This window comes from Salminus brasiliensis, chromosome 25 (genome assembly GCF_030463535.1).
Source record: "Salminus brasiliensis chromosome 25, fSalBra1.hap2, whole genome shotgun sequence".
Classification (NCBI taxonomy): Eukaryota; Metazoa; Chordata; class Actinopteri; order Characiformes; family Bryconidae; genus Salminus; species Salminus brasiliensis.
The window spans coordinates 13,984,243-14,011,999 of record NC_132902.1 but is presented as its reverse complement, the minus strand read 5'-3'; the positions used below and the strand labels follow the sequence as shown (position 1 = coordinate 14,011,999).

The 27,757-nt window shown below is 41.7% G+C and overlaps 1 protein-coding gene across 2 annotated transcripts; it reads right to left on the bottom strand.

The window, feature by feature from the left end:
* Positions 1 to 316: 316 nt before the first annotated feature.
* On the bottom strand, positions 317 to 15,502 carry nod2 (nucleotide-binding oligomerization domain containing 2). Of its 2 annotated transcripts, none has more exons than XM_072671069.1 (11): positions 15,196 to 15,502; positions 12,702 to 13,206; positions 11,651 to 11,774; positions 7,958 to 9,716; positions 5,817 to 5,900; positions 5,649 to 5,732; positions 4,860 to 4,943; positions 3,290 to 3,373; positions 3,078 to 3,161; positions 2,871 to 2,954; positions 317 to 1,057 (listed from the first exon to the last, which is right to left on the bottom strand). In XM_072671069.1, the coding sequence occupies exons 2-11, from the start codon at positions 13,185 to 13,187 to the stop codon at positions 985 to 987; spliced, it is 2,946 nt and encodes a 981-aa protein (XP_072527170.1). In that variant the 5' UTR covers positions 13,188 to 13,206; positions 15,196 to 15,502; the 3' UTR covers positions 317 to 984. The 2 variants fall into 2 exon arrangements, with proteins under 2 accessions (XP_072527170.1, XP_072527171.1); XM_072671070.1 differs by lacking the exon at positions 15,196 to 15,502 and adding an exon at positions 15,120 to 15,188.
* Positions 15,503 to 27,757: the final 12,255 nt, after the last annotated feature.

The window sequence follows — 27,757 nt, the reverse complement described above, 5'->3', positions numbered from 1 at the left end:
GCATGCTTACCAACCATAGACATGGCAGCAAGTGTGTGACTTTGGGTAGCTAGCCTTGACTGTTTATTCATCCAGCGACATCGACCAGCGTTAAGACAATATTAGCTTTTTGGCTAATATTTATTATATAAAGCTATAACAGGTGTCTGGTGATCAGTGTTCCCAAGCACTGCACCTGTGTGCACATGCTCAGCCCAAATCGGGCATGGGACGCAAATCGAGTAGCGACAGTCTGAATAGCCAGTCCTCGGAAAATAACATCCTTTTATGTCACTGCCACCCAGTGGATATAACTGGCATTACACATACAATTCAATGAGGGGAATAAGGTCAAACAGCCAAAGCTGGGTTTGGCAGTTTTTATTACAGCAATTTGAAAAAAAGGTCTACCTGTTAGGGACTTGACCTGACTTTTGAGTGGTCTACATGTCCAACACTATAAATATATTTTCTACAAACCAAAGACAATACTTTACTTAATACAAAAGGTGCAATCTCTGTACTAGCACACCATTGTTGATATGGCATCAAGTTCACAGGGAGGGAGAAACAGTCGATTTAACTCTAATATATCATTAAGTCTTTCCAGCTTTAGTTAGTGTTTGCCATCACCCAGGACCTCAACTTGATTGAGCACCTCATGGTCTTTCTCTTAATAAAAAAATAATGCGAAATCCAGCTTCAGTAAAATACATGTGCATAAAATAGTACAATCAGTGTCATTAAAATTAAAATAAATACAAGCTGTGCTGTAAGTAACATTCAGTTATCTTCAGTTTCAGTCTCAGACTGATAATGAAGAGTGCGCCCCAGTGTCTGACCAGGCCGAATAACTGAGGACAGCGTATACCGCCAACTATGGGGTGCCATTACAGTGCCAGTGCCCTGCTTTCGTCACAAATCTAACAAAGTATCATGTAATCATAGAAAATGGTGGGCAGTGCTGGGGTTAGTCTGTAGGTGTGTGATAGGTGTCATTCTTCTTCAGAAAGTCAGCCTGCTTTCACGCTGACTAAGTTCTTCCACTTCTTCTGGGCTTAGATTGTTTCCCCTCAACCTGCAAAAGCACATACAACCGATTTATCACTTATTATCTTTATGAATTAATTAATGGTTGGTGTACTACAGTAGGAATATGAAGCAATGTAACTTATGCACCACAAAGTGGAACTGAAATTTTGTACAAAAAGCTAGTTTCAGCCTTGCCATGATCTGGGTCTTACATGCACTCACACACAAATACACTGTTTTTTACACACAGCTACACAATCAGAAAAGACACCTGTTCTGCTGAGCATTCTCCAAAAAATTGATAAGCGGCTTTACTAGCAACTTGCTAGATAGAATTTCATAGCTTAAGTAGTGTTTTTCACTTCTCTATCACTGTTCTGTATGTGTGTGTAAAAACAGGCTCATGTTGCCTGTTGTTACCCATTGGTCCTGTTTCAGTGTTTAAAAAAAAAAAAAGGGGGGGGGGGTGGCATGAGCCATTTTTGAGAAAGGCTAATGTTTTGATAATTACACACATTCTTTGGGTTTAGGAACTTTGCACCCCTCTAAAGCCTACTGTACAACCCTAATCCAGGGTCAGATTAAACTAAGACTGAAGAAAGACTGTTAAGATAGAAACATCCATCAGGCTTTTTCTATCACTGCTATTAAAAATAGTCAAAATCATATTATTTTTTTACTGTTTTTATTTCTACTGGCAAATTACTTTTACACTGCTTTTATGCCACAACACAACAGCAGAATAACTGAATTTTCAGCCACTTCGAAGTGGGGAGGGTGGCATTAGCCAGGTTTGGAACAGCAGTATAATGTTTTGGAATAAAATGGTTATTGTTGGACTTGATTAATCGATATGATATAAGAAATAGAGGGTGTGATTTTTTTTAAAGATAAAAAAATAGTTAAATAATGAAGTATTACTTTTTTTTTTTTAATTAATTGTTTACAATAAAGTGTTATTTTTGTATCTTGTTTGATAAAATAATTGTGTAATTAAATAATCATGGTAGCTTAGATACCCAAGAACACAAGAACAGATTCAGATCAATTGTTGCCATTTAGAGTAATTGGCAGTACAGTTGCAATCAAAATGATTAACGCTCCACTGCAAATTAGGCTGGTTAGCAAAATATACAAACTTTTTAGCCCTTTTACAATAAACCAATCAAACAAGGCTAATTTAAATAGCTAAACACAACTAATATAACAGGTGCTTTCTACACATTTGACACAAAATGCCTCCTGTAATGACTTTTAATAACTACTGCAGTTTCATGACAAGCGTCTTTAGTAATAAGTAGAACACCATTTTGCTTTTATGACCTGCTGGCAACATGATGCATGAGACACCAGCTTTTGGCAGCGTTCCTGAGGAATCTTAGCTCATTCCTCATGACAGTGGCCTTCAGTTCACCTCCAACCACCTTCTTCAAATCCCATCAAATATTTTATATGGGTTTCAAGCAAGGCGACTGTGATGACCACTCCAGGACCTTCCTTGTACTTGTTGAAGATTCTGGAGTGGCTGTCACAGTCGCCAGGCTTGAACCCCATTGACAATCTTTGGTGGGATTTGAAGAAGGAGCAGCAAATCCATGAATATTAGTGAACTGGAGGTCACTGCCCAGGAGGAACAGGCTAGGATTCCTCAGGAACGCCGTCGGAAGCTGGTGTTTGGCTAAGCATTACATTTGCAGCAGAAGGGTGCTCTACTGAGTACTAAAGATGCTTGTCATGAAGAAGCTGAATAATTTTGAGACTCATCATTAAAAATGGCATTTTGTGTTGAATTTAGAGAAAGCACTTTTTGAAAGCAAGTATTTGTAAATAAACTGAGTTAATGGTGTACATGGTCTTACCACACTTCCTTAATACTGGTGTTCGCTTCCAAAGCCTGTATTAGACACTCCACACCATCCCTGCCAATTCTGTTTTGGTTTAACCTGAGGTAAAAAGAGAAAGTGAAAGCACGTGTAATGTAACATGTAACGTGATAAAAAGAGAAAAATAAAAAAACTGTAAACAATTAATGAATAAGGAACTAACATTATCAGAGTTCAGCTTACCAGAGCTCTGTAAGTGTTGTGCTTCTCTTGACCAGCTCTGCCAAAGCACAAGCTCCTGCATCGCCTACACCATTGTCCACCAGGCTGAATATACAGTTTCAGGATTGCAAAAGACATACATCAGTCAGATATCTAAAGAGACAATGATCTACCAAGACATTCGTTATATACACAGTCCCCTTAAATCAGCTAATAGTCCAATGAACACTTACCTAAACCATATCAGCGAAGCACTGTTCTTTAGTGCATCTGCCAAAGCCTCAGTGCCCTTGTCTCCAATCTTATTACCCCAGAGCCTGGATTACAAACACAATAAAGCTCTATATATTTTAACAACAACTGCAACCAAATACTTCCCATAGCTGGAGATCAGTCTCTCACATCGCTATGGGGGATTTTTGGCCTGTTCTTTTTCTTTGCTGTAATTCAGCCACACCAGAGGGCGTTTAAGGTCCACAGCATCTCTATGGGATTTGGGTCTGGGCTTTAACTAGGCCACAAACAACTGTAATTTCTTCAGCTGTGTTTCTTTTTAGTCATTCAGAGATGGACTTGTGTGTCAGACCTTCTCGCTGCGTAGCCAAATTGCACTGGAGCTTCACAGACTGGTTCTGTCAATCATGGCAAGTCACCCAGGTCGTGTCACAGCAAAGCATCTTCACATCACACTACCGACACCATGTTTGACTGCTGGTATGATGTGCTTATTGTGGAATACTGTGTGGGAACCTTGTCTTCCAAAAAGCTCTAGAAAACATTTCTCAAAAGGCTTGGCCTTTTGGCAAACGATGAGATATGCTTTCTCTTATGCCACTGTTAGCGGCAAGTATTTTTTCTCATGCACCTTCAGTGAATACCATTTTTTTGGTGGAATCATGAATGCAGTTCCTTAGATGAATAGTTCAGCCACTTCTGGGAAGGTTTCCCACTGTTTACCAAGTTTTTTCCATTTGAAGGCTGTGGAAGGCTTTCCAAACTAATATATTTCAATAGTCGTCTTTCTTTTCACCACTGCATTATGTTCTGCTTGTTGGGATATTTTAGATTCACTTCACATTGCTGGAAAAGTTCTATTTAAGTGATGTTTAGATGTCTAGTGTAATTGTTTTTGTCTTTTATTGCTTTGTTTTGTCTTACAAAAACTGAATTTTATATTTACTGAGGTTGTCTTTGTCTTCTGTTAAATCGCAGTTGAAGATTTAATACAATGTACACTTGTAATAAATATGCAAAAACAGAAGTAATCATGTAAGGGGAAATACTTTCTCTCTCTTTTTTTTTTTAATATGTCCAATGAAAAACACATATCTCCAAAGTGGTGACTTTACAAGAGAAGGCAAAAAATTGTCTTCACTTTCAAAGTAAAATAAGAGTTTATTCCAGGTAATTTAGAGCATTTCTGTTGGTCTGTTCATACAGAATTATTTACACAGTGTACAGAAGCAGCTACAGAGTTTAAACCATGGAGAAAACTAAAAGTAGACAAAAATGAAGATACTTGTTTTTTTTTATTGGACAGCAGCAATATACTGCAGTCCTCATGTAAAATCTTCACTTTGAATATAGACTTTCATATAGAGCTCTGTTCAAAATGATATTGTTATAAATTATGTTTTTGCAATGGTTTATGTTCATTTGTGATTTTGTTATTCAATCTTGATGGGAGAATAATGTCTGATTAATGTAGAAAAGAATTGCATTAACATAAAAAATACATTTACATTTAAACCATTGATAATAAGTAAGTACAGTGTCTTAAATAAATCATGAAAGAAATCTCACCCAAGAAACTGCAGTGACTTGCTGTACCTCAGCCCTTCTGCCAGTTGCTCTGCCCCATGCGATGTGATGTTATTGTTTCCAAGCCTTTACATCAGTAGGCAATCACATGAGAAAAACTTTCAGTTTACGGCAACTGGCATCAGTTTTGCCTTCCATGTTTAATACATGTAGTGTATAAAATATGGCTATATTAATAGGTGAGAGGCTATGCTAGATAAGCACTGTTTTCTGAAAAAATGTTTACATATCTTCGCATTATTTCCAAATATTTGTGGACACCCCTTCTAATGAATACATTCAGCTACTTAAAGTTGCCCCCTTTGCTGACACATGTCAGCAAATGCACACACACCTTGTCTAGTCCCGGTAGAGAAATACTACCAATAGATTATTACACTCTGGAGCAGATAAACATGACCTATTGGCACCATGTCCAATTCCACGTGTGGGCTAGAGGGTTATATAGAGAGCACTGAGCTGTGGAGCAGTGGAACTGTGCTCTCTGGAATGATGGTTGGTGCTCCATCCAATACTTTTGGGCTGAGGTGGGGAGTGGGGGATGAGGTGGGGTGCCAACATCCTGACAACATCCAACATCCTGACCTCACTAATGTTCCTGTTGCTGAATACAATCAAACCCGCCCCCCCCCCAGCAGTACTCAAACAAAAGCAAGATAAACTTTTGTAACACCCATGAAGAAACAATGGATAAGCAGGTGTCCCAGTACATATGGGTACACTATGTAGGAACGCTAAAGAAACACTGCAGTGAAATAGTTGAAATGGTACCTTAATGAAAGAAAATTCTTCTTTGTCTGCAGCAGCGAGGCCAAATGCTTTGTGCAGTCGTCCGTTAGTTTGTTGTTGAACAACCTGGGTAATGGTTAGAAATAATCATTTGACCGTGCAGAATGTTGTACTTGCTCACAGTGAGTCCACTTCTTCCTTTATACTCACGCTATTTTCTGGAAGCTCTCGCAGTGCACTCCTTTTTCAACAAGTTTACGTATTCCTTCATCTGAGATGTTGTTGTTCCTCAAGCTATATAATAATGTCAATTGCAAAACAGAAGAAGACAAATAATTAAACCTTTAATTATCAAATTTACAAACTGGCTGCAAATAATAAAATATAAGGAAATGAAAAATGTAACAACAAATGACACAAAACATATTCAAACTAGTGATGTCAATCTATTAAAAGTTTAAGGGCCCTATCTTACACCCTGCACAAAATGTCTATGCTGATGGGCATGGTGGTCTCAAAATAAGGTGTGTTCAGGTAAATTTCTGGTAATCTTGGCAACGGAAAACACAGGTGCACCACTGACTGAAAAGCAACCTAGGCCGACGTCAACAGTCAGACATTAATATCTATCTTGACAGTGAATTGTCAACACAGTGCTTACACCCCCGCTAAGGGCCACTGAAATAGCAATCTGCCAAAGTCAGACCGCACCTGGCTCTTATGCCGCAAAACACACCCATGATTAATTAAGAGACTTAGTACATGACTTTTGCGTACTTTTCCCTGACACGCCCCTTAATCAAGCTGTACGGTGTGCTGTTGACGGCACGCCAAAAGATCGCTAAAATACGACCCCAAGAGTTTAATGGCGTTAATCACAACAATAGTCTGTGGGCTGGAGAATAAATAAATGTGTAAAACTGTCAAGAGGACAGCCTCGAACACAACAAAGCTCAGATGCAGAAACTTTAATAGAGAAAAAGCTTCAACCACTTTTTAAGAGCTTAATGGATGATCAGTCATTTGGGTGGATTAAGTAAGATAAGCAGCTGTGTGTGTGTGTGTGGAAAGGAGAAAGGGATCAGTAAGAGAATGAGAGTTAGTTATTTAACGCAGATTTAATCCATAAATCAGCAGTAATAAAGTGCAATCTACCATCTGAGCTCAACAGTAGCAACGCTGTGTTTACATCACTAAATAAACCCGATAATAGGTCACTAAGCTCTGTAAAGAGAGCAACCTACGGGAGGAAGCTGGGGCCAACTTAGTAAAATGATTCATTTGCATTAAAAAAGAGTAACATGTTTGCCGATTAATCTGTAACGTTGACAGCACTAATTCAATTACCTTTATTATTCATTTTTAATTCTACATTATGCTACACATTCAGAATTCACCATCTGTTCTGTATTTTTGTATTTTGAACATAATAAGTACCTTATTATTAGTATAAGCTGCCTGCACAGACCTGTTAATGTTACAGCAATGGTAGTGTTGTATTCTTTGTTTGTGCTGTATAGATTTTAGTGTCATACATGCATTAGTGCTATACCCTTTACGGCAAGGGTGCTCATGTCTCTTCCAAGGATCCACCAGTTCTAATATTCAGATGCTTCTGAAGGCCTTGATTAACCAGATCAGGTGTGTAAGTTCACCAGGGTGAAAGATCATCAGGACTAGACTTGGGTCGCAGCTCTGTTAGTGCCACAGACCTGTTAGTGTCATAGTGCTCTTAGCTCCATTGATTCAATAAAGCTACAGATGGATTAGGACCATGCCCTTGTTAGTGCCATAGCTCTACACTCTTTTGAATGACAATACAGCAGTACTTCTATATTCCCTTCATGCAGTGTTAGCAAGAAGATGGAAACTTATGTGGGAATATGTTGGACAATATTGTGCAACCTCTGTTAAGTAGCAGGCAGAGGTATGATTTTCTATGTTAAGCGCGTGACTACCGTCTGAGAACACTGTGCTGTTAATGATGGGGTTGTGGGTTCAATACCCAGGCTAGGTAAGCTGCCACTGTTGGGCCCCTGAGCAAAGCAATGGCTGCCCACCACTATGGCATGTGTGCTCACTGTCAGTTTCACTGTGTGTGTTTGATCACTGCACAGATAGGTCAAAAGCGGAGGCAAATAACCAATTTGTTCCAACAGTGAAATTCAATGAATCTGATCAGCATTAACTCTTAAACTCTAGTCCTAGACTAGGCTCAAACTAGACTCAAACTGTCTATTATATTTTAAAGAATATATAGTTAGATAAGATAAAATTTGATATAATAATAAAAAAAACACTGTAGACATGTACTGTCATGTTCGAAACATGAACTACAATTCACTGCTTACTAGAGAGAGTGACAGATGTGCAGACATGGCAAGAGCTGTTCCACTCCCACATCTCCCACTGTGTTGTAGTCTAGTTGGAGGCCGACTGGATTCGGAAGGTGCCTCAGCACATAGGCTAGAGCGGTGCACTCCACTGGACCAATATTGCAGTATGTTAATTTCAGATGCTCCACCTCAATCCTAGCTACGGCATCCTTTGCAATTCTGCTCTCCTGCATCTCATAGATGCACGTGATGAGCCAAACGAAGCTCGGCATGGCGTGCATGCTCTTCTTCTCACCCTCGACAGGGCGAGGGATTGACCTGAAGTGCCTCTGCATGCCCTTGGACAGACACTTCAGTACCTGCTTGGATTTCCACTCAAGTGTGACAGCAGGACAGGACTGTAACAGTAGGCCACGATGGCGCTGGGAAAGAAGTCCTGACACAAACTTAGCAGTGATTTGTAGGTTCGGGGTCTCTGCTGTGTCACTCTTTGGGGGGCGATCGATGCAGTGTCCAAGACACACACGGGTTATGCCTGAAAGCTGCCTGCACTGCATCTGAAAGAGCTTCGGGATGACTGAGCGGTTGCTATTGCTATTGAGAATGATGTGAAGAGCAGCAAAGAAACACTGCAAGGTGATGTGTAGGAACTCATAGTGTTTGCAGTCAGTGGAGTCTGAGAGGTCCTTACAATGTATGAGGAAGCCAAGGCAGATGTTCTGCTCGGTGATGCCACATTTCTGCAGCTCTGCCTCTGAGAATACGTAACAGGATGTCTCGAGACCTTCCAGGGCCAGCTGTCCTAGTCTCATCACTATTTCTAGATGTTTCTGCAGCCATCCCTTTCCAAGGGCCCTTTGCTCCTGAGGCACCTTCCTCTGGAAGAAGTGCTGCAGAACCATGAGGTACACATCTGTCATGGTATGAGGGCTGCCTTCCCCACATCCGAGCAGCTCCTTGTAACACTTAGACACGATCCAGCAGAAGACTGGAATATGGCAGAGACCTAGTAAGGCTGTGTTAGCCTGCAGGGACTCTATAACCCTACCAGCCACTGTGGAGTCATTGTGGTGTTTCCTAACGAAGCAATCAATTCCCAAAGGACAGAAACCTTTCACAAGGACTTCCTTGCGGAGGTACCGTTTCAACGCTGGACCCACTGCTTGCGGCCTGCTGGTTACCACCTTCTTCACCCCTTTCATCAAGGTACCCTGGAGTAGGTTAAAAAGCAGCATGGGTACAGGTGCTTGCCGGGTGGGGCAGCAATGGCGTTCTTCATCTGTGAAGGTCTGTTTAAACTCGTCAAGGCCGTCAAATGTGAACAGGACCAGATGAGGGTGGTCCAGAATAAACTGGAAAAGCTCATCTTGACCCCTGTCCGGCCAACAGCAGTGCAGGAACAAAAGCTCTTTCAAAGACAGCGTCCTCTGCTCTGCACTCAGTTTACGGCAGCTGAAAGGGAACAGCAGGAGAATGTCCGTCAGCAAGGTCCCTCGAGCCCACAGCAAGTGGAGCCTCTGCAACAAGGTACTCTTGCCAGTACCTGCCTCCCCAGACAGAAGTACCGTATCAGCGTCCTCATTAAGAGTCCCGGCCGCACCTACCACGTCCTCCAACCCTAGACTTGTGATCTCCCTGTTGCCCTGCGCCAGTTCTAGAAGACCCTCGGTGTAGATATCGTCCAGGGAGAATCTTCCCGTTCCTCCATAAGTGCTGAGGAAGTGGGACTGAGCAGAGACAGAGCTGCGAAGCTTCTTCTGGTAAAGCAGGCATTCTGGTGCAGGAGATAAAGAATCAGATGTCAAGATAAGTGTAATTTCTGCATTAGCCAAATTCACACATCAACCATTTAGCTTGATACACACCTCCAAAAAAGCACCAAGCTATGCTGGCTTGGAATCTAGATAATTATGTCCCTAAAGATAGTTATATCCCTAAACAATTAGCTTAATTAGACTAAATAGAGTTAACTAAAAGCTGGATGGTGCTTTAAGATATCCATTTTCTTTGTCGTTTAGTCATCCTTTAGTGCTTTTAAAACTTAGACAGGGACACTTTTTTTGCTTTGCTAATTCTTAGTTCCTGAACAACCAATAGCCTGGATCCTGCATAGTGTGTGATGTAATAAGCAAAACTGTCACCATGTGAATACTGTGAATTAGCTAATAAAATGGCTGGTCTATTATTTTTCATGAAATGTAATTATATACCTGAAAATTACTCATTATATTAGATAGGGTCCATCAGCAAATGTTGTTAGCATGGAAATTGTATTTTACCCCAATTCTTCTCCCCCTAAAGAGCTTCTCTGAAGTAATGTAATGAAGTAATGAAGTTATTACTATTGGGAAGAAATTGCTGGTTTTCTGTAAATGGTATAATAGAAACATTACCTTTTCTACTGACTTATTTTTCAAGGTTGGTGACATTCTTTCTTATAAAATATTTTACTGAAATGAATTTCAAAGAATTGAATCCATTTAGAGAATTGAACTGTACCTAAAGAAAACCCATAAAATGACTCCATAAAATATCTCTGAAAGGTTTTCAAATTAAAGGATGATTGGAATGCTCTTATTAAAAATGTATATTGGGAGAAATGTGTGGTTGATTCCACTGAAGTATTGTATGTCACATAAAGTGAAAAAAATAGAAAATTCTGTGTAATATCCCAACATATTAGCAAACAGTTATATAAAGAAACTGTGGACACTTTGTGTTTTCATCAAGTTATGTGTTTTCTAAATTCTTTATATATGATATAAGTTGTGTTATATATGTTATACAAGTCATGTGCATGTTGTAAGTCTTAAAGTACATTATTTTTATTACTCTATTCTAATTTCTAGTATAATGTACTACACACAACCTAATTGAAAGATAAATGGTAAGGTAAAGTAGCCACGTCCAAAGCTTTGTTAATAAATGTCCTAGAAATGTGTATAGTAAGATTTATATGAATCGGTAATGTGTGGCTTCAGAGTGGCAGCCTAGCAGATGCAGATCAATGTGCTAAAACACACATGACAAAAGTAAACCAAGAGATGAAGACAGAAAGCAATGCAGATATCAGGGCAAAGTGTAGCCACACATCCTAGAAACTTACTAGAATCTTTTTAATGTATTTAGTAATGTAATATTTTACATGTGCATTTGTCTAATGTATTATTGCTTAGTCCACACAGTGTAAACCTTGGGTTAAATAAGTATAAATAATAAATAAATCTAGATACATAATTATCTAGATTTAAATACAAAATATTGCATATTGAAAGTGATGCAGAGCGGTTTCAGATACAGAGTGTGGATTTCATATCTGTAACCATTGGCGGTTCGGTGGAGTTCAAGAGGTCAAATGCCAAAATAAAAGTCTAATGTTTTCAGCTGTGCAACATTTCAGGTAATCAGAATTTATGGACAAACAGAAAATGGCGTTTTTTCATCATAATCTGCTTTTATAAAGGTTTCAAACACAATCAGTGCAAAAAAAGTAATTATTAATAACAATAATAGTAATCTATTAATAATGTGGTTGGAAGGTCACAAAATCTGATATTTGAAGACCCAAGTAAATAAAAAATCAAGTATGTTCATGCACTGAATTTATTTTCTTAAAATGACAAAAGTAATTTGGTATAGTCAAAGGTCACATTAGAGAGTGAAACAGACATTACATAAAAAAAAACTAAGCAAGAACCGCATACATACCAGGGGGGAGTTGCTTTTCCTCTGTAACAGGTTGTGACGCAACCTCTGCTTGCCGCAGATACCGCAGTAAGACGTTTGCAGCTTCCTCCCCTCTGAATCTTACTTGGTCCAAAAGCCTCCTAACCTAATCAAGGAGAACCATGATGGACACTCTGTCAGTAGAATCCTATATGCTAACTACAGGTGCAACATAATTCACATTAATAAATGGAAGACCCATCAATCTACAATGTATGTTCAAACATTTGTAGACACCGGCTTATCCAATGTTTCTTCTGAACTCTGAGAGGTATTACTAAGTGGGATCAGTTGTATGAGTAAGAATTGGTCATCTGGGCTTTTTGGAAGGTCTAGATGCTTCACTGACGGTGAACACGAACTGTAGCCTAGCAAGGTTTTAGTCAGCTGTAAAAAACAACTGTACAATTGAAACATACTATGGTAAATATATGTCAATTCCAAGCTATATTTTGTGTCCGAATGTTTGTGGACACGTATTTTAATGAATTCATTCAGCTACTTTAAGATGCACCTGTTGCTGACAAAACTATGTAAATGCACACACACTCACACAGCTTGTCTAGTTCCTATAGAGAAGTATTGCCAACAAAATAGGACTTTGGAGCAGATAAACATGGACCCATCGGCACCATACCTAATTTAGTTGGGAGCATTGAGTTGTGGAGCAGTGGAACTGTGTTCTCTGGAATTATACTTTTAGAATGAGCTGGGGTGTTGGGGATGAGGTGGGATGGTGATCATTCAACATCCTGATCTCACTAACGCTCCTGTCATTGAATGTGATCAAGTCCTCACAGCAGTGCTCCAAAAAAAGCCATTCCTGGACAGTAGAGACAGTTACTCCAACTAAAGAAGACCAACTCTTTTTCAAAACCATTGAAGAAACAATGAATGAGCAGGTGTCCCAATAGTTTTGTCCATATAGTGTTTTATGAGCTATACTTCTATATCATGAATAGTCATGGCATGCTACTGCTACTAATAATACCCCAAAGATGAAGCAAAATCCTCTATAATGAGAGGTGCTTACCTTCTGTGAAGGTGTGTATACAGGTAGCAGCACTTCATCGCAGTCCTCTGAAGTAAAGCATCCAGCATCCAAAAGCACATCCAGCACTCCATCGATATGGTTCCGGATTTTCCTCACTAGTGCTGGTCTGTCAGTCAACAAAGTCTGACTGGCGTTAGTGGGAGTCCTCTTAGCATCCTTTCCTGCTGAACAACCCTTACCAAAGCAGAGACCAGCTTTCTGAGCCTCAGGTAAAACTTGTGCAAATGCTGAAAGTAAAAGAACACAGGATTCCTCTCCTTTGTTGTAGACAAGGTCCAGCAGTTCTCTTGCGTTTGAGCAGAGGGGCTTGGCCGGCCCCCGCACGCTCAGGTAGTCCTCCCAGACGATTACACCCCAAGACAGGAGCAGGTCCAGCACACAATCCAGGGGTTCGATTGTGCCCCCACTACATAGAGCCCCCAGAAGCTCCGTTCTCTGCCTCAGTACCAGTTGCTGTCCAGACATAACTCTGGTACCTTCTCATCTGTAGATGAGAAATTATTACATTTATAATAATAAAAAATAAAAAAAATTAAACTTTGACTTAGATATGAAATAAACTTAGACATGACGCTTTCACAGACAGTCATTTTTAAAAGCAGCCTAAAACATATATTTTTATTATATTTTAATGGATACACTGACCATACATTTTTTATAGCCGATTATATAGATTTTCATTTCCTTACAACCAACCTGGCAGATGACCGATTTATTTATTATTTATTATTATTTAACCCAAGGTTTACACTGTGTGGACTAAGCAATAATATATTATATAACATATTTTATCTGGTCGTTAATGGACCAAACTAACACTCCAAATTCTGATCCAAAAAATCAAATGAACAACTCAAATGAAGAGCTAAGCTGAAAAAAAGGGCGTTTTCACACTTCCCAGTCCTGGGCTCGCTTAGTGGAGGGGTTCATTATCACTGCATTTTCTGAATAATGGTAGGACCCAGGTTCATCCGTTTATTGTTTTTCCTTGTTTTCCTGGGATACAAACAGTCAAGCATTGAGAACAGTGCTTTCTAGAGTCATGGCATTTCACCATGCGGGAACACCTGCAAACATGGAGCTGTTCTGGTTGTTCCAGAGGTTTTCTTGACCACAAGTACTCCCAAAGCAAGCACTCCTTGGCCCAGACAAAATGCTAGGCAATTGGAACACAGATCTGCCAAAATTATAATAATATCGATTATCAATTCCTTATTTGGAGCAAAAACTGGCAGATTCCAAACTGCCGCCATGGCCTTTAAATTGACTTACATAGCTTACATATCTGGCAGTGCAACATATTTTTTACACTCTTACCACCTCATTAAGAATTAATATAACCTTAATATAACACAAATCATGTTAATGCTCCACTGACTTGTAATAGGCAGAACGGTGTCCTTGTCATTGCCACTGCTAACGCACAATGTAACTTTGGTGAAACTGCGTAATGTGTAATGCGAGTCATATTTGTGTAAACTCCTGTAATACTCCTCTACCGCGTCAGTCCACACTTCCTTCACTCCAGAAGCCGAGTCTGTATAAATCAGCTTGCCAACAAATGCACGTGTACAGTTGTCCATAAAAATGTGCTCACAGTGGTGAAAAAAATCATTACACTTCAAAGCTGTAGGATTGGGGAGCTCCCCAAGAGCAAATTCTCCAGTTCTCACATAATGCTGCTTTAAGGCTGCTTCCTGAACCCTAATATTTCATGCATTCAGCTAATGCTGACACGGATGTGCAAATGCACACACACACAGCTTGTCTAGTCCCTGTGGAGAAGAACTGCCAATAGAATATGACCCTCTAGAGCAGATAAACACAAACCTTATGTCAGACAGGTGCTAGAGGGGTAAAAGACCCTCAGCATTGAGCTGTGGGGCAGTGAAGCTGTGTTCTCTGGGATAGGTTAGGGAGTAGGGGGTGCGGTGGGGAGGTGATCATCCAATATCCTGACCTCATTAATGCTTGTGTTGCTGAATCAATCAAATCCCCACATCAATGCTTCAAATCTAGTAGAATGAGATAGTTACTCTAACAAAAGCAGGATACATTTTTTTTACTACCCTTGATTTTGGAAGGAGGTGTCCCAATACTTTTGTCCAGAAAGTGTTCATGATGAAAACAACAATTAACTACTGATGTGGGCTGGGCAAGTCTGTGAAGTAGCCTAACTAAAGCCCTATTTGGATGCAGTTGATATCAGGGGGTCGTTTAATTTATATATATATTATTTAATTTAATTTTATCATATTTTCTCAGGTCAGAGGAAATCATAGACGGAAACAATACCACAGAGCAGCACACAGCACGTCTGCTAGAGTTAAACCAACACTGGGTCAAACTGAACACTACGAGTCACTGTGAATGAACACTGGCAAGCTGTCTGTGTACCTGTGAAGGAGAGAGTTACCGCCAGGACCCGATGCGGCCATGTGAACCCACCCGAACAGGGCCAGTAGTCAAATACCTGTTCAGAGAGTCCGTGCCGCTCACTGAAAGTCCATGTGGTCCATGCTCTGAAAAGGTGACTGCTCCGAGGCCGAGGCGTGTGCTGCCGGATGATCCTCTTTAGGCGAACTTCTCTGTGACCGTGAGAAAGAAAAGGGAATTTTCCAAAGCCCCTTCCTCATTCCCGGCCGTCAATGCAGTGTTGCTAACGAGCGCTTCCTCTGCGTCTCACGCTCTCGCACATTTATACCAAAGACCTCCTAAAAACACCTCAAATATTGCGTTTATTCCTGAAATGAAATTTACCCACACGGTTACAACGGCTGTTGTTGTCCTTGGGTGCAGTCTGTGACAGACAATGATGAACTGAAAGTAAAACTGGAAGTGTAGTGTGAGGAATGGATGAGGCTAGCTGACGAAGGCTAGTGTGTTTCTTATCTCTCTCTCTCTCTCTCTCTCTCTCTATATATATATATATTAAAATTTATAATTTAATTAAATATCTCTCCTTGTTTCTTGTCCTTCCTGTGGGGCAAGTGGATTTGCAGTTATAATGGAAAATATTATATATATATATATATATATATATATATATATATATATATATAATATTATAAGTTGAAAATATATGTTGGAAAACAGATATAAAAAATAGTGTTTATTCAAAAATAAATAAATTAATAAAAAAACAATATATATATATATAGCAATTATACTATTCTAATATTTCGATTAAATAATGAAATATTTTCGGTCAACCACTTTAAATCACATTTTCCTCGTGTCTCAATTTCGTCCACTCTCCTAATGCAATAATGTGCTATTACTGTTGTCCTCATGTGACATGTTGACAGTCGTTGTTCCTGTCTTTGTTGGGGTTAAGGGTTCCCTGCTTGGATTGGATTGTCCATTCCTGAATAAAGCCGTCATTAGCGAAGGAGACAACTTCTCCAAACATCACTGCATTAACATTATCACTATCATCACTGCTGTCCAACGAAAAACATGTATCATTTTTGTCCGTTTCTTAGTTTTCCTCCTTTTCTGAACCCTGAAGCTGCTCTGTACACTGTGTGAATAATCCTGGGTGAATGGATCAATAGAAATGCTCCAAAATGACTTGGAATACAATCTTTGTCTATTAACTTCCTCACCAACCCTTTTCCTCCAGAATACTACAGGGAGATGTATGTCCAGGAAGGCCTGAGACTATAACTAGAGACTATATCATTTGTTATTTTTTTTAATTTGTATTGTAGTTTCAACACAATGAATCTGTATAACACCATCAACATCTGAAACTGTACTGTTCTTCTTTTCTAGCTATTGCAAAAGCTTTTAAACAGAACTAACATTTTTTGTCCCTATTTAGGAAACATGAATACAACCATAAGGCTCAGTGGTTCATGTGAGTTTCAGAAGCCGGAATAAAAAATATCACTTCCTTCTTTAGTTTTATGTAGGTGGCTGTAGGCCCATGACAATCTTGGCACTACTGTGTAAATGCTTGTAAGTGTAAGACCAAAGTTTAGACACTAGATGGGGCTCTGGGATTGCGTATTGAAGACATGGCCCTGAACATTTCTAAGTTAGGTTTCCCAAAAGCGAGTTGTTAGATTATCTGAGCTTGTAGGGAGAAGCCTCAGTGTGATGCTCACTCTAGCTTCAGTGTGCTTCGGTGCCTTTGGGAAAATACATTTTTTATGCAATTCAGTTGCAAAAAGGTACAATAGTGTCAGACTTGACAGGACAACAGCTGCATATAACAGAAATATGAGGAATACAGAATTACAGGGTAGTATTACTCAGTAATAGCAACGGACAGAATACTTTCCAGTCATTTTTTTCAACTTGTTAAGTTTAGTAAAACAAACAATTATATATATATTGCTATAAAATTCATATCTTTATGAAAGCCACCTTGCATAATGTTCCCCAAACAGCCATGGTTTGGTTATTAAAAACTGCCAATATCTGAACCTTTAACCTTAAATATATTGTGTATATACACCAATCTGCCACAACATTAATACCACCTGAATAATATTAAGTAGGTTCTCCTGAAATCAGACCTTGTAGGTGTCCTGTGGTTTCTGGCACCAAGACTTTAGCAGTAGACTCTAAGTCCTGTAAGTTGTGAGGTGGGGTCTCTAAGGATTGTGTTAATGAGCCTTAGATGCCCATTACCCTTGCCAGTTCACCAGTTGTTCCTTCTTGAAGCACTTTTGGTTGTCTACCTATCATGCCTATCATAATTTGGCCCTTGCCAAAGTGGCTTAGATCCTTACGCTTGCCCATGTTTCCTCTATTTAACATATAACCCATTGACAGATGCCACTGTAGATGTAGATAATCAATAGTTTCCACTTCACCTGTCAGCGGTATTAATGCTGATGCAGGAGTAGATCATTAGCTCATGATATGATACACAAAAAAACAGACAGCTCCAGGACTAGAGTTGGGAAGTACTGCACTAACCCAGGGGTTACTGAGGTTCTGCTCTGCACAGTTCCAACAAGTTTCAACATGATCCAACATATCAGCTGAGTTCTTTGTGAATTGCATTAGACGTGATATTAAAAGACATTTTTTTACAATACACAATGTTTATTACAATGAATTTAAAGACTAAATACATAATTTGCAAAAGATTCTTAAAAACTATTATTCAGATACTCTCTCATACTAAGTACAGTGATTTTATTGAAAATCTGCTGCTCTTCATCTAATTAAACCAGTCTAATTACACTGTTAGTAATAAAACCAGCAGCAGATAAGTGTTTATTAAGCCCTAACAATATCCTTGAAATGCTTAGAAAAGCATATTGCGTATCACAATATCAAAACTTATCACAATACAATAAAATATCATGAAATTGCCCAGCTCTAGTCACGTCCCATCCATGATGTTACTACAATTACTGAGAAGCTCCATGCTGCAAGATCAGCCAAATGGTCATCAGTCCTGACTCTTTTTGACCTTTCTGCAGCCTTTGATAGTCGATCACAAGATCCTCCATGCAAATCTTGGACTCACTGGCTCTGCATGGCAGTGGTTTGCACCTGGTAACATAGAGGTGGTCCACTTTTATCCAATGGAGACTCTCCACTGGTGTCCCACAAGGCTCAGTGCTTTTCCCTTATCTGTTTTCACACTACACTTCCTCTTTTTTTGGTGCTGTAATATTGTCTCTCAGGTTCTTCTACCATTTCTGTGCTGATGACACTCAAATCCTTTCTTTTCCAACTTCTGACACCCAGATTCCTACTTGCCTCGCTGGCATCTTGTCAAGGTGGCTGCCCATTACCTGAAACCTCAACCCCATCAAATTTGAGCTGCTGTACATCTCTGAAACTACAGGTCCACACCATGTTCTTCCTGTCTCCTCCTCCCAGGTCAGTTCAGGTGCAGAATCACAAAGCTTCTATGTTTCTCTTCTATATCATCTAGGGAATTTGAACTTTTCTTTCTAGGAGGCCACCTCAGCGCATGTTAAATCCTTTGTCATCTCAAGGCTTGACTACTGCCACTCTCTCCTGACAACTGATCCAGAATACAGAGGCACGACTTGTCAGCATCAGCTGAGAACCACCAAGACACAGGCCTATCATGAACTGGAAGGTGCTGGAACACCGGTGTCGAGTGAATATTTTTATTGCAATGGACTGAGAGGCTGCCGTCCAAGAAAGAAGCTCTTGCTCCAAAATAGAAACCTTCAACTGTTAAAGTTTTCAGCTGACCACATGGACCAGGCAAAAAGGAAGTTGTCTGGGAAAAGGCGAGGCATTCAACCTCAGGAAGACACACGCAACTGTTAAGTGTGGTGGTGGTAGCATCATGCTCTATGGCTGTTTTGCTGCCAGCAGAACTGGTGCATTGTACAAAGTGGGTTGAATAATTAATGTGATCTTTAGCATAACATCAAACCATCAGCTAGACAGTTAAGCATTAGACACAACTGGGTGTTCCAACAGGATAATGACCCAAAACACACATTAAAGGTGGTTGTGGAAAGGATCAAGCAGGCTAGCATTAAGATTTTAGAGTGGCCTATCCAAAATCCTGACCTTAACGATATTGAAAATATGTGGACTGTGCTTAAAAGCTTGTGACAGGAAATCAATAAAAGTAAAATATACTCTACCAGGTCCACAAAGAAGAGTGGACAAATATCTAACCAGAATTCTGCCAGAATGGCTACCAAAAGCATCTGGTCAAAGGGCAACCTGCTACAGGTTGATTTCTGATTTGAGAAATAAAAGGTCTTTTATGACCTTATGCTCTGGGGCTGTTGATTAGTTGGAGCAACTAATCAATTAGTTGGAGCAACTAATCAAGGTCAAAATCTCCAGAAATTGGGTTGTTAACAACCGTTGTAAAGAATGTAGACTTGTTCCTTCCTTAGCCTTTTTAATGTGCTTTATGTGTGATTTCCCTGGATTTACATGTGGGTGTGGGTGTGTCAGTGGTCCGAGACCAGTTCTTCCTACCCACTTACCCAGAACTAAATGAATGATCTGCCTAAAACAGCTGGTAGCAGCTACCCTATAAAGAAGCTCATGCTTTACCACCAGCATCAGCTTCTCCTGGGGCAAATTAAATCTCTCCACATCTAATTGGAGCTCCATACACTGCACATGAACACATGAGTACCTCCCACTCTCCTTCATCTTTCCTGTAATTCAAACTCTAAGGAGTCCAAAAGCTCTAAGAAGTCCATCCTACAGCTTGTCATATGAGTATTATTGAGCTTTTTTAGACTAGTCCATGCAAATGAGTTTGCTGTGAAAAGATCAACAGGGGTTCTTGACTCACAGAAAATGGTACATTGGCAATTCATGCCACCCTTTAACCGTCCGGTTCTCAAACTAGACTTTTTTATCAGTTAAAACTGACACCACAATTTACTTTCCAGATCTACCAGAAAAAAGGGCAGCTAGCAAGCTGAGAATCTTCCAGAAAGACAACATCTGCATTTTTTTCTGTGGAAAAGGTGTCAAACCCTATTGAGATTCTACAGCTGAGGAGTTTACTTGGTATGTTTTTTGATATCTGTCCAGTTCAGCTTCACGTGGGCTCCATCTATGTAGCTCCCTCTGCTGCTCTTAACTTTAAGCTTCTCCCCAGCTATAGATCATTGTGAATGATCTCAGCTTAAAAGTACTGAAGGTCAGAGTTACAAGAACATGGATTATAGCTAATCTTGGATTAAGTTACACCATCAATTGGGAATCTCTACTGGAAATCCTTTTAAGTATCGGACACCGCTTAGGCCTGAAAACCGTCCCTGAGACGCCCAGACAGCACCAGTCACAAAGTAATCAATAATATACCGCAACAATTCCATTTCAGCTGGATCAAACGGGAACAAGTGTCTTGCTCCGGCGCCGTTTGATCAGCCATCAGTTGCGCTATATTCAAAGCATATCAGCAGTGACAGTTCTCCGTCATTGCAGGACATTGCAAGTTTCCTTGGTGAGGCGCTCCTTTGAGATGGCAGATAGGAGATCAAAGGCGGCGAGGAGCTGACACTCTCGGCGTCTGATGTGAGACACCACTGGCGCAGAGAGAGGTGGACAATGGCTTCAAACGAATCAAGGAAGGGAAGCTGATAAGCGGTGTCCTAATTGACTGGAGTCGCCACCAAATTGGGTCCCAATTAGCGGAGGGACTTGGCTCGGTTAAAAGGAAGCGCAGATCAAATGTCTTTCCAAGAGAAAAGGGTGCAGAAAGGGGGTCCTGTGTGTATGAACGCCAGGGTGTGTGCGCACACGTGTGTATCGAGTTTTAATTGACAAGAAGATTAAAGCTCACTTCTAAGAAGGTTTTCTTTTCAGGGTGCAGCTAAAGATAGAGCGAGAGAGAGGGGGAGAGAGAGAGAGTCTGGGGTGCAGGGTGCCGTGTTCAAGGTTAGCTCTGACTCCCGCTGGGCGCGCCGCCGCTCGAGATGGTCCTACTTGTTGGACATTCATTATCAAACCCTGTTTGCTCCTTTCATCTCCAGCTCAGCACAGCTCGCCACGCAAAATACAGAGGCACCTTGCAGCTTGACATCCTTCCATTCACGCTGTACCTTAAACAGCATGCTGCCACATCAAAGCAGCCACACTCCCTTTGATGTTGCAAAAAGAAAGAGCTCCAATGATCTACTAAAAACCAATGGAACTTTTTGGAGCCTCTCTCTCTCTTTCTCTCTCTCCCGCTGTCTCTCGCCCAATCTCTCCCTACATGAGAGCCTTTTTTTTAGGGGGGAAGGGGGTGCTTTGTCCCATGCATGTAATCATCCATTTGGGAGCGAAGGCCATACACTGTATGTTTGCGTCACCTTAGGGTGCTTTCACGTCTACCTTGTGTGGATGGGACCTACAGACTTTTTACAGCTTGGTGCCTTGGACCATGCGCCGGACCAAAATGTGGTCTGTTCAAACGAGGTGTCTAATTCCGAATCAAGCAGAACCACGGTCTTCAGGCCAGGTGACTTTCAGACCAGTTACGGGAAGCTGAGGCAGGCTAAGCAACAGAAGAGAAAAAAGAACCGGAAAAGCAATGGTAGCACTATGTGGACAAAAGTATTGGGACAAGAATACTCTGTTTTTGTTGGAGTAACTGTCTCGACTGTTCAGGGAAGAAGGCTTTCTACTAGATTTTGGAGCATTGCTGTGAGGATCTGATTGCATTCAGCAACAAGAACATTTACCCCACCTCATCTGCCACTTCCTACCTCATCCCAAACCATCCATCATTCCAGAGAACACAGTTCCACTGCTCCACATCTCAATGCTGGGGGCTTCATACCCCTCTAGCCCATGCCTGGCATTAGGCATGGTGCTAATAGGTTCTATTGTCAGGAGTCCTTTACAGGGACTAGACTGTCTGATTAAAGTAGCTGAATGCATTCATAAGAAGGGGTGTCAACAAATATGATGACGAGTATGTTCATTTGGAGAACTGGACCTAGTCTTGAAGAACCTGCTGGACAAACTGTAGGTCTGCAGTGCTGCTGACAGTAATGCCATAATATTAGCAGTATAGAGGCAACCAAATGATCTGAACAAACCACCGGAAACAGGAAGAACGTAGGGCAATCAGAAAAGGCATTCAAGGATTTGTGATCATTGTGAACTATACTAGCATAAAATGTGGGACTTGTTTAACACACACACACACACACACACATACACACACACACATCTGGGACCAATCTCCTCTTAGATCTCGAACTAGGTTGCAGTAATTTCCAGCTGTCTCCTTCCCCCCCCTCTTGCTCTCTGTCTAGAAATGCCCTGCTTGTCTATGTAAAATTATGGATGTGTTTTTTTTTTTGTGCTCTGTATGAAATCATGAAGCACAGAAATCATGCGTCGACCACCAGGCAGACCCAGAAGTGCTGAATGGGCGGAAACTGTGGATGGGATCCGTTTCTCGGCTGTTGTTTTTGCCATTACTGATCTGCAGCATCAAAGGCATAGTTTTGTGGAAGGAAGGGCTGTGTGCTGGAGAAGGTATGCTGAGCATGTGTCTGTCACACGCTTACACACTCACACTCACATCCAAACAAGTCTTCTATTCTTTGGTTATAGCCTTTAATTGCATACCACTCATCCATCCCTGATGAACGTCAAAGCACAGAAGAACACAGAAGAAGTTCTGCTGCTACATGACTGATGCCGTCTGTGTCTGGTATACCGATAGCTCTACCCAAGACAGGAAGGAACCGCAGGGAACTACTCCATTGCCTCAAATAAGCCCTGTTATTCAACTAAATGGACACCCGTTCAAATGAATGCATTCAGCAACTTTAGGTTGCACAATTGCTAACACAGATGTGCAAATGCACACAGGCACTGTAGAGAAGTATTGCAAATAGAATGGAACCCTTTGGAGCAGATCAACATGAACCTATTGGCACCATGCTTAATGTCAGGCGTGGGCTAGAGAGCATTGGGTTGTGGAGCAGTGTGCTCTGGAATTATGGTGGTGCTCCAGCCAGTACTTTTGGGATAAGTTGGAGAGTTGGGGCTTTATTGTATCAAATTAGCTGACCATGGGCTCCAGTTATTCACCCGTCCTCGTTCCAGCCAATGTGAAGATTCAGAGTTCGAGATGCTGACAGGATCTCCGGCTTATGGACTTTTCTCTCTGCAGTGATTGCAAGAATCCTGGCTGCGTCTCTAGCAGATTGTCTAGAATCCAGTCTGAGATAAGAGACATCTGGCAAATCCTGTTGCGAAACTGTCTCAGGCTCCATTTTTTTCTTCTCCCTTTCTCTACTTTCTGTCTGCACTCCTGGGTTGGTTGCAGCTCCCATGCCTCTTGGTGGCTGTGGTCCCTCTAGTTGCTACCTCTTCAAGCCCATCTTGGTTAAATTTCTCTGTTCTGAGTGGCTTTAGGGCCCTCTAGGCCTGCAGGACTTGTCACATGCTCCACTACCCACCATTGACCCATCAAGCCCAGTTCTTCTAGGCCGTTTGGCCTCTGATGCTTTAAATTGTCTGGACATCACATATCCTGTCTCTCAGATTCTCGGCTCGCTGAAGCCTTGAGGACACCATTCCATTTCTGCCAATTCTGCAACCTCTGCCCAGTGTTGCCATGAATGTTATTTGGAAGGTGTTACTATAGCCCTACCACAGAAGGCCGTGCTGCTTGGTGCTCTGAAGACTCACTATAGCCTGCTCTCTATTGTTTGGACTGGCACAAGCTCAAGAAGGCACACTGCTTCCTGTGCTCGCTCCCTGTTATTCATTGTTTTGTTCTTCTTTGTCTTTCTATGGATAGTCAATGGAAGAGCAGCCTACTATTCAGGCCTTTGTCACTGACCACTTTTATCACTGACCCTGCAGCTTCTGCTCCTCTGACCTTTGTCACTGCAGTTCCTGCTTTTCCACACCCGTGCTTACTAGCCTTTGTTGTTCTCAACTTGGCTCTTTTGGTCTCTACCACTGACCCAGATCCTCTGACATGTCTTCCTGCTAACCATGCTTCTATGCTTTGTGGCACCTAAACACCCATAGCCTTGCCTGGTCCCTGGTCCAGTGTTTGTATGGACATGCTGTTTTTTTGCGGAGAGTCAGTGCCCTTGAGACACTGTGTCCTCGCTAGGCTTCCGTCACTGTCCTCACTCTTTGTCCCATTCTTGGCCATGCGCCAGTCTCCATAATTTCCAGTGGTTCCTTTTTTGAAATGGGGCAAGTTAAAGAGAGACAGACTCTGTTTAGGAGTTTAATAGCAGTCATTACATGAACAGATTATAAATACGTCCAAATGTTTGTGGACGCCCCTTCTAATGAATTCATTCAGCTACTTAAAGTTGCAACGATTGCTGACACAGATGTGCAAATGCACACACACACACACATATTGTGTAGTCCCTGTAGAACAGTATTGCCAATAGAATAGGACTCTTTGGAGCAAATAAACATGAACATATTAGGCTAGAGGATTATAAAACTACCCAGAATTGAGCAGTGGAATTGATCTCTCTGGAAGGATTGTGGTGCTCCAGCCAGTACTTTTGGAATGAGTTGAGGAGTTGGGGATGAGGTGAAGTGGTGATTTACATTTACATTTATGGCATTTAGCTGACGCTGTAATCCAGAGTTACTTACAAAGTTACTCGTATTACAGAGGTGGATCAACGTAGTGTTAGGAGTCTTGCCCAAGGACTCTTATTGGTGTAGCACAGCACCCAGACCGGGAATTGAACCCCAGCTTCCCACATAGTGTGGTAGCTCACTGGCAGGTAGTGTTGTTAACTGTTGCATCACACCAACCACATGGTGATCAAACAACATCTTGACCTCACAAACACTCTTATCACAGAATGCAATCAAATCCACACAACAATGCTCCAAAAGCTAGTATAAGGCCTTCCCTGGACGGTAGAGAGAGTTTTTTTTAATAGCCTTGTTTTCTGAAGAAATAATGAATAGTGAATGAATGAATAATGAGCTGGTGTCCCCATATTTTTGTCCATATAGTACATAACTGTTCCCATATGCTATCCTTGGCTTTTTTATGGTTATTGGGTGGGGATAGCCTGCCTCAACTTCCTGTCACTGATCAGAATGTCTGAACCATCCAAAAAAGTATGTGTTTACACACTGCAAACTAACCAAACCATGGTTTTATTTATTTTGGTTGGACCACATTTTTTAGTCCAAGGCACCAAACCACGTTTGTAAGTGCAGACCAAACTGTGGTCTCTGCAACGATGGTGTTCCATCCAGTACTTTCGGGAAGATTTGGAGAGTTGGGGATGAGGTGGGGTGGTGATCATCCAATATCCAGACCTCACTAACGCTCTTTTTGCTGAATGCAATAAGTTTCTCACAGCAATGCTCCAGAGCCATCCCTAGACAGTAGAGACAGTTACTCCAACAAAAGCAGGATAAACATTTTTAAAATCTTAATTTTGGAAGAAATCAGAGGGACTGAGCAGGTGTCCCAATACTTTTGCCAATCAATTTTAATTGCACAAAGGTTGGATTACCACAGTGGTTTTGTTTGTAGACATCTTTGCATGTTTCCTTACCTTGTTTGATCCGTGCACGCATAGCCATCGCAACATGGTCCGACTGATCGTGTTCTGAAGCCAACGAACGGCACCGCCCTGTTTCGGGCTTGGACCTTCTTTCTGAGCAATCATTAAATGAGTTTAAATGTAAAGACTCTCCTAAAAGCATTTGCCCTCTGTTCCTTTCAGCACTTTTCTCAAACCAGCTGTCGAGCGCACGGGGCCTGGGGCAGCCTGCCTCTGAAACGCTGGATTTTATTAAGCGTCTCTGAAGGCCGGAGACTCTTTGAACAGTGGTTATTTATGTCTCCATGGTTCCAGTAATTGGTGCGTAAAAGGTCTTGATAGTATCCGGGTGACATGAACATCCTCTGTGCCATTACAGGTACCATCAGCGGACCATGATAAGATCACAAACACTCAAGTAACACCTAAAGCACACACACACACGCACCCACAGACACCATAGCAGACACTCAGCTCATGCAACATGCAGTGCACAATCTAGACACATAGTGTCTCATCACTTTTTTACAACAGGAGCGCAGGGGACCCTGAAAGACAGGGAGACTTGAAAAAGAAAAGGAACAGATGAAGAGATAGAGACACAGGCAGGAGAGGCAGAGGGAGGGACCTTTACCAGAATTCAGTCTTTATGAAGGAATGGGTATTATGGAACAAGAGGGCTTTCTTAGAGGGGGTGCTGAGGGGAAGCACAGGTAGGGGAGGCAGGAATGTCAGGATGATTCTGAGGGCCTTTGACTGACTGGGGCCCTAAAACATGTATTAATTGAGTATTTTGGCAGAATTGAGTTTTGGGGCCCAGTGTGATATGTTTTTAAGGGGCCCCAAAATCCCTGGCAGCCCCTTACACACAGGGGTAAACTGGTCATTCGGGTGTAACACAGAAGTCATGACAGCAGGAGAATAGCAACAAAAAGCTCTAGCTCCTTCATGTCACTGCACTCACCATAGTCTGCCTTATGTTACACTTTTAGAGTAACAGTTTTAGAGCTGTTAACCACGTTGGGTGGGCTATATGCAGAAAATATGAGCTTAAACTAAAAGAGAAAGAGGAAAAAATGGGTGTGGACAATGCTAGAGAGACAGAAGAGAGAGAGAGAGGCAGAGGGAAGGAGAAGAGGAGAATCAGAGGGAGAGAGAGAGAGAGAATGGCAGAGGGAAGAAGAAGAGGAGAATCAGAGGGAGAGGGAGAGAATGGCAGAGGGAAGGAGAAGGGGAGAATCAGAGGGAGAGGGAGAGAATGGCAGAGGGAAGGAGAAGGGGAGAATCAGAGGGAGAGGGAGAGAATGGCAGAGGGAAGGAGAAGGGGAGAATCAGAGGGAGAGAGAGAGAGAGAATGGCAGAGGGAAGGAGAAGGGGAGAATCAGAGGGAGAGGGAGAGAATGGCAGAGGGAAGGAGAAGGGGAGAATCAGAGGGAGAGAATGGCAGAGGGAAGGAGAAGAGGAGAATCAGAGGGAGAGAATGGCAGAGGGAAGGAGAAGAGGAGAATCAGAGAGAGAGAGGCAGAGGGAAGGAGAAGAGGAGAATCAGAGGGAGAGAGAGAGAGAGAATGGCAGAGGGAAGGAGAAGAGGAGAATCAGAGGGAGAGAGAGAGAGAGAATGGCAGAGGGAAGGAGAGGGTGAGAATCAGAGGGAGAGAGAGAGAGAGAATGGCAGAGGGAAGGAGAGGGTGAGAATCAGAGGGAGAGAGAGAGAATGGCAGAGGGAAGGAGAAGGGGAGAATCAGAGGGAGAGAGAGAGAATGGCAGAGGGAAGAAGAAGAGGAGAATCAGAGGGAGAGGGAGAGAATGGCAGAGGGAAGGAGAAGAGGAGAATCAGAGGGAGAGGGAGAGAATGGCAGAGGGAAGGAGAAGAGGAGAATCAGAGGGAGAGGGAGAGAATGGCAGAGGGAAGGAGAAGGGGAGAATCAGAGGGAGAGAATGGCAGAGGGAAGGAGAAGGGGAGAATCAGAGGGAGAGAATGGCAGAGGGAAGGAGAAGAGGAGAATCAGAGGGAGAGAGAGAGAGAGAATGGCAGAGGGAAGGAGAAGAGGAGAATCA